We start from the raw sequence: 7,279 nt of genomic DNA, 5'->3' as shown, positions 1-7,279 counted from the left end.
ATGTGCAGGGTGGGAAGTGCCTGTGTAGGGCGGGGGTGCATGTGCAGGGCGGGCGGTGCATGTGCAGGATGGAGGGTGCGTGTGCAGGACAAGAGTGGGTGCGTGTGCAGGGAACGGATAGGTATGTGTGCAGGGCAGGGGGTGCATGTGCAGGGCGGGGAGTGCATGTGCAGGGCCGGGAGTACATGTGCAGGATGGAGGGTGCATGTGCAGGATGGAGGGTGCATGTGTAGGACAAGAGTGGGTGCGTGTGCAGGGCAGGGGTAGGTACGTGTGCAGGGTGGGGGGTGCATGTGCAGGGCAGGAAGATGCCTGTGCAGTGTGTGTGTGTAGGGTGGGCATGTGCAGGACAGGGTGTGTGTGCAGGGGTGTGTGTGTAGGGTGGGCGTGCGTGTGCAGGGCAGGGTGTGTGTGCAGGGGTGTGTGTGTAGGGTGGGCGTGCGTGTGCAGGGCAGGGTGTGTGTGCAGGGGTGTGTGTGTAGGGTGGGCGTGCGTGTGCAGGGCAGGGGTGTGGGTGTGTGTGGGGCAGGGAGGTAGCTGGGCGGGGTGTGTGTGTAGGGTGGGTGTGCGTGTGCAGGGCAGGGTGTGTGTGTGTAGGGCAGGAAGGTGCCTGGGCGGGGTGTGTGTGTAGGGTGGGTGTGCATGTGCAGGGCAGGGGGTGCATGTGCAGGGCGGGGGGATGCATGTGCAGGGCGGGGGGATGCATGTGCAGGGCGGGGGGATGCATGTGCAGGGCGGGGGGATGCATGTGCAGGGCGGGGGGATGCATGTGCAGGGCGGGGGGATGCATGTGCAGGGCGGGGGGATGCATGTGCAGGGCGGGGGGATGCATGTGCAGGGCGGGGGGATGCATGTGCAGGGCGGGGGGATGCATGTGCAGGGCGGGGGGATGCATGTGCAGGGCGGGGGGATGCATGTGCAGGGCGGGGGGATGCATGTGCAGGGCGGGGGGATGCATGTGCAGGGCGGGGGGATGCATGTGCAGGGCGGGGGGATGCATGTGCAGGGCGGGGGGATGCATGTGCAGGGCGGGGGGATGCATGTGCAGGGCAGGGTGTGTGTGTGCAGGGCAGGAAGGTGCCTGAGAGGGGGTGTGTGTATAGGGTGGGTGTTCTTGTGCAGGGCAGGGTGTGTGTGTGCAGGGCAGGAAGGTGCCTGGGCGGAGGGTGTGTGTAGGGTGGGTGTGCGTGTGCAGGGCAGGGTATGTGTGCAGGGCAGGAAGGTGCCTGCGAGGGGGTGTGTGTAGGGTGAGGGTGCATGTGCAGGGCAGGGTGTGTGTGTACAGGGCAGGAAGGTGCCTGGGCGGAGGGTGTGTGTAGGGTGGGTGTGCGTGTGCAGGGCAGGGTGTGTGTGTAGGGTGAGGGTGCATGTGCAGGGCGGGGAGTGCATGTGCAGGGCGGGGAGTGCATGTGCAGGGCGGGGAGTGCATGTGCAGGGCGGGGAGTGCATGTGCAGGGCGGGGAGTGCATGTGCAGGGCGGGGAGTGCATGTGCAGGGCGGGGAGTGCATGTGCAGGGCGGGGAGTGCATGTGCAGGGCGGGGAGTGCATGTGCAGGGCGGGGAGTGCATGTGCAGGGCGGGGAGTGCATGTGCAGGGCGGGGAGTGCATGTGCAGGGCGGGGAGTGCATGTGCAGGGCGGGGAGTGCATGTGCAGGGCGGGGAGTGCATGTGCAGGGCGGGGAGTGCATGTGCAGGGCGGGGAGTGCATGTGCAGGGCGGGGAGTGCATGTGCAGGGCGGGGAGTGCATGTGCAGGGCGGGGAGTGCATGTGCAGGGCGGGGAGTGCATGTGCAGGGCGGGGAGTGCATGTGCAGGGCGGGGAGTGCATGTGCAGGGCGGGGAGTGCATGTGCAGGGCGGGGAGTGCATGTGCAGGGCGGGGAGTGCATGTGCAGGGCGGGGAGTGCATGTGCAGGGCGGGGAGTGCATGTGCAGGGCGGGGAGTGCATGTGCAGGGCGGGGAGTGCATGTGCAGGGCGGGGAGTGCATGTGCAGGGCGGGGAGTGCATGTGCAGGGCGGGGAGTGCATGTGCAGGGCGGGGAGTGCATGTGCAGGGCGGGGAGTGCATGTGCAGGGCGGGGAGTGCATGTGCAGGGCGGGGAGTGCATGTGCAGGGCGGGGAGTGCATGTGCAGGGCGGGGAGTGCATGTGCAGGGCGGGGAGTGCATGTGCAGGGCGGGGAGTGCATGTGCAGGGCGGGGAGTGCATGTGCAGGGCGGGGAGTGCATGTGCAGGGCGGGGAGTGCATGTGCAGGGCGGGGAGTGCATGTGCAGGGCGGGGAGTGCATGTGCAGGGCAGGGTGTGTGTGCAGGGCAGGAAGGTGCCTGTGTGGGGTGTGTGTAGGGTGGGCATGCGTGTGCAGGGCAGGGACTTTGGAGACAGCCGTGTTAGAGCCTGGGTCTCAGTTTTGCATGTCTAGCTGGGAGACCTGGGATGAGCCACGAAGCCTCCGAGGCCCAGTTCCCTGCAAGTGCTAAGGGTCAAGGGGACAGCATGTGGTCCGGCGTGTGGTCAGCTCTCTGGCGACCTCCCCCACTCCTACTCCCACTCCCACTGCCTCCCACCGCCCACCTCCGGGTGACCCGAGCAGGCCCTACCTGTCAGCGAGTAGATGAGGCAGCAGGCCAGCAAGGACAGGACAGAGACCAGGGTCCAGTGAGGGAGGCTCCGGTTGCGCATGCTGCAGTGGATGGAGACGGCGGCCTCATGACACTGGAAGACACAGGGAGCTTGGGGGCTCAGGCCAGCTGGCGTCAGGGTCACCTGGAGCCATCTAAACAGCATCAATGCGCAAAAGAAGGGACGCGACCCCATGTCAGCCAGAGGCGACGGTATAAACAGACCGCAGGGCCCTCATACGCGGACTGTTACAGGGCTCTGAAAAAGAAGGGCGCCACAGCCCTCGACGTGGAAGAACCTCACACTCCCAACCCTGAGCCAGAGCCAAAGACCCAAGGGACTGTGCCACCCATGTGACGGCAGCCCAGCAGGCTCTGGGCCTCTGCACCACTGTGCAGGGCTGTGCCCCCACGGGACAATGGAGGGGCTCACGTGGCACCCTGTCTCCACCCTCCAGAGGCCAGCAGCTGCCTTGGGTGGGCAGAGGAGGTGCCACTGACAGGGAAGAGTCACAAGGGTCCCAGGGATTACGACGGCCCACAGGAACCCGAATACCACGATCCCCACGTGTCACGCACTGTGTGGTATCTGTGACACACACGGCCAATACCAAGCGCCCCTGTGACACAGTTCCACCTGTCTGGGGAGGTCCTGGGCAGCCAAGGGCCCCTCCATACCCAGATGTGTCCTGACGTGCCTGGAGCAGGCCCTGGGCTCCCGGGTGGGTCCCCTCTGGCATACACACCTATCCAGTCCTTGTTGAAGCAAATGGGTCGAACACCCTCCTGCCAGCCCTCCAGGCTCCCCGTGCTCTGGGCTCGGACCACCAGGGTCTCCTACCTCTGCCTGGCTGTCCCCTCTGGCACTGACTCTCCTAGCCAGATCAGCCCCTTCTCATCCCTCAGGAAGGCCTTCCAGAGCTGGGCCCGTGGGAGCCCGGGTGGGTTTCACATGCAGCATCTGCCTTGCTCAGGGCTCAGCCCTCAGGCCAAGCAGAGCCGAGCCTAGAGCCGAAGGGGACCCCGGGGGCGCCCGTTTATGTACCCCAGAAAACGCAGCCACAAGCCTCCCCCACCCAGCCCCAGCTGTCTGTCACTCTAATGCCACTGAGCCACCAGGTGCAGGCCAGGTACCAGGTACACAGCCCGACACGCTGCCCCGTGGAGCCTCAGCCCTGCCAGCCCCAGCCCAGGCAGCTCAGACGCACCTGTGTGGGCAGCGCTTTCCTGCAGCTTGCCCCACCGCATCTACCCTGGGGTTTCCCTAACCCTGCAGGAGCCTGCTGGCCTGGGAACCCTCACTCGACAGGCAGCGGAACTCTGTGGTGAGCGTCCTGCCTCCTGCTCTCCTCCGTACTTCTGGGGCGCCTCCTGCACACCCTCGGGGTGGCCGAATGGCCCTGCACCCCCAGCCCTCAGTGGCGACCGCTGTGTGGCCCCTCCCCGCTGCACCCTCCCTGCTCCTGAACAGACACAGCACCCAGCCCTGCGGCCAGTTGTGCGGTCAGGGGCCGCAGTGGGCAACCCTCAGAGAGAACAGAGGGGTGGTCCAGCACTGCCAGTCTGCCCCGACACCAACACGGGCTGGGAGGCACTTAGGTTGCTGCCCTCCTTCCTGCCCGCCTGCCCCTCTGCACGTCTGGTTGGTTTCATAAGGGACACCAGCGCTCCCCTCCGAGGGTGGGCTCGCCAGGCGTCCCGTGATGGGAGGAGGCACTTTAGCCACAAGCAGAAACAACCCTAATGTCCAAAGGACGACGGAGGCGTGGTGCACAGCGCAGCCACACCACGGAATACTATTTGGTCACGGGCAGGGATGAGCACTGACGGCGCCTGCAGCTGCCGTGAGCCCTGAGCCATCACGCCGAGCAGGCCAGTCACAAAGGCCACTGACGCGACACCTAGAGACGGGCAGTGGCTGCATGGCCGGAGTCAGGGCACGGGGCGGCCGCGCGGGCTGGGGCTTCTTTGGGGGTGATGGAAGTTCCCACGGCGACCGTGGGGATGGGTGCGCAGCTGCACAAGCGCAGGAGACCGCTGAGGGAGCGGCACAGCATGATGGGAGCGGGCGGTGGTTTGAGAATTCTATCTCAGCTGCTTAAAAATAAAAAGATTCTGGTCCTGGTGTGGCTGCAGCGGCCGTGAGTGGCCCCTGCACCCACTCTGTTCCTCCAGGCCGCTCCCTGACTCTGCACTGCCCTGGGATGGGGTGCCCCACTCCAAATGTGTTTGGGGAAAGGTGGCGAGTTTGAATCGGGTCGGAGTTCCTGATGCCAACAGGTGACCCTCGCCTCGGCAAAACCCCCTCCATCCTTAGCCCAACTCCCTCGCCCCATTCCCTACCACTGTCATCCATGGAGCTTCCCCCAGGCCCCGACTCTCCAAGCCAGATCTTCGGCACTGCCCCACCCCACCAGTCACACTGGCCACACAGCCGCTGGCCTGAGCCCCACCAAGCCCCACCCTTGAATTCTGTCCTTAGCTCCATCACAGCAACGGCGCGTGTCCCTGGAAACGCAGCCCAGGCCTTGGTTGCTAGGCGAGGGGGCCTAAGGAGCAAAGGTGAGGACACCCCCTGAGCATCTGGAAAGCGCCTGCGAGTCTGCAGCACCATATGGTGCTCAGGCAGGAGAGGGGCCGGGGACGCAATCCAGTTGGCAGCTGACAGTGAAGTCGGTGCGCCGAAGCTTTCAAAATATTGGGTGCACAAGAAGGAATGTGAGAAATCGTGAGCGCTGCTCGCTATGCCCGGCAGCCTCCGAGCCGTTTACCAGGAGAAATGCAAACGTCTCAGTGGGCCTTTCCAAAAATGGTTCTCAGAGAGCCAAGATGAGCAGCCCAGGACCCGCTGTGGAAGGGGGCAGAGCCTCAGGCCCCAGAGCCGAGGTACTCGCGGACCTGCACACACTTCCCGTGTGAGCTTGGTTTGCACTGGGGGCCGTGTGGGGGCGGGGTTGTGGTGGAGGATGGTTTCAGAAGATCGAGGCAAATCATCCTGGAAATAAACAGTGACGTGCAGAGTCAGCTGCCACCTGTGGGGAGCGGGAGGCCCGGGACAGCGCGGGCTGAGTAGGCACTGAGCCCAGTCCCCATCAGCCCTCCAGCACCCTGTGCAGCACCTTCTGTGCCTGGGCCCTGCGGGTTTCCCAGGGGGCCAGCCCTCTCAGCTCCAAGGCTCACCTGTGATGTCCCCTCTCCCTGGCCACCCTCCTCTCCACCTGGCCACCCCCCACATGGCCTTCAAGACTCCTCTCTCGCTCAGCGCCCTGGCAGGTGTCACCGCATCAGCTCGTCCGTGGGCTTTCCTTCCGCAGAGCCTTGTCCCTCCTGCCACGACATTCTGTCACAAACTCCATTCTGCCCTCCCCGTACACCTGCAAGCTCTCCTCCCAGCCTGTGCCTGTGTTAGGCCCGACCTCCCGCTGCCAAGGCTCCCACGCCGGGCCCAATGTGTAAAGGGTCCTATGGGTGGCAGCGGGCAGCTCAGGGCTGTGGATGTGGGGACAGCCTGTGAGGGCACTGCAGAGGTTCCACGGCACACCTTCCGGCCTTGACTCTCGGCGGAGGCTGGTTCCCAAGTTCAATGGCAGCTCACACCCCCAGCCCAGAGGACAACCCACTTGTACAGAGACAGCCCCGGGGCATGGGCAGGCAGCTAAGGGCCCATTTCATCCTAGAATTCCCCAGACTCCCCGCAGGGGCAGGGCGTGTCTTTGGCCCCAGAGAACCCCTCACCACAGACGCTAGGTTACCTGAAATCCGAAGCAGATGGTGGGGAAGACACTGAAGACGGAGGCCCAGGAGGAAGGGCTGCAGATGGACAAGAATAGGCTTGTTACAGAGGAGGGGACACAGGGGCACGCAGGGCGTGAACTTCAGCACCACCAGGAGGGGCCAGAAGGTTGGTGCAGTGGTTAAGACGCTGGACTCCCACATGGCCAAGTACAGTTCAAGTCCCGCGCTGATATTCACGCGGGGTGTGTAAGGCGCATGCCCAGAGTCCTAGGAGGACAGAGAAGGACTGCAGTGTGGCCGCCCCCTGCGGAGTTATTTCTCACTGTCTCCACCTCTCTGGAAATTGCAAAGACCTTGACAAATAACAATGAGCATGGCCCGGGGAACGGCCGAGCCCACGGACGGCTCTCACTGCTGCCTCGCAGCGGCCTTACCCGTTGGATCCCAGGCCCTCTGAGGCCACCCTGCACCAGTGGGGACAGACCCAGCAGTGGGACACATGGCGCCCGCTGCTCCAGCATCTCCTCACTACGGCAGAGAAGCGCCCTACGGAGTCCAAGTCCGACCCCAGGAAGCTGTGAGTGTGTCACCTTACAGGACAACTCTGGATGTCTACCTGGGACTTGCGACATTGTCAGCCCCATCTGTGGTCACTGGGGCACCCTCCTAATCACCAGCCTCTGCTCCCACTGGCTCCCCCATTTCCCGGCTCCCCAGTACTGAAGACCCAGGGCTCGGAGAACAGCCCTCAGAGCTCGGGCCTCAGCCATCTCCAGGCCGGTGTACCTCTTCCCTCTGCCAGGGCCTCTCACTGAGCACCAGACACGCAGGTCTGAGCAGCTTCTCGGCATCACCACGGGACTTCTCAGAGCCGTCACCAGCCTGGCAGGGCCCACCCCGCCCCCCCCCCCGCACCCCTCCCTC

General features: G+C 64.7%; 1 protein-coding gene across 1 annotated transcript in view; it reads right to left on the bottom strand.

The window, feature by feature from the left end:
• The window catches only part of SLC38A8 (solute carrier family 38 member 8), a 26,567-nt gene that overhangs the window by 6,298 nt on the left and 12,990 nt on the right, over window positions 1–7,279 (bottom strand). Inside the window, exons 5-6 of the mRNA XM_006152573.2 lie at window positions 6,373–6,430; window positions 2,600–2,714 (exon numbers count right to left, since the gene is read on the bottom strand). Coding sequence (XP_006152635.1) covers window positions 2,600–2,714; window positions 6,373–6,430 — 173 coding nt within the window. The remainder of the gene's footprint in view (window positions 1–2,599; window positions 2,715–6,372; window positions 6,431–7,279) is intronic.

This window comes from Tupaia chinensis, unplaced genomic scaffold (assembly GCF_000334495.1).
Source record: "Tupaia chinensis unplaced genomic scaffold, TupChi_1.0 Scaffold000355_1, whole genome shotgun sequence".
Lineage (NCBI taxonomy): Eukaryota > Metazoa > Chordata > Mammalia > Scandentia > Tupaiidae > Tupaia > Tupaia belangeri.
Note: the sequence above shows the minus strand (reverse complement) of the source record. Positions and strands in the feature narration are given on the sequence as shown.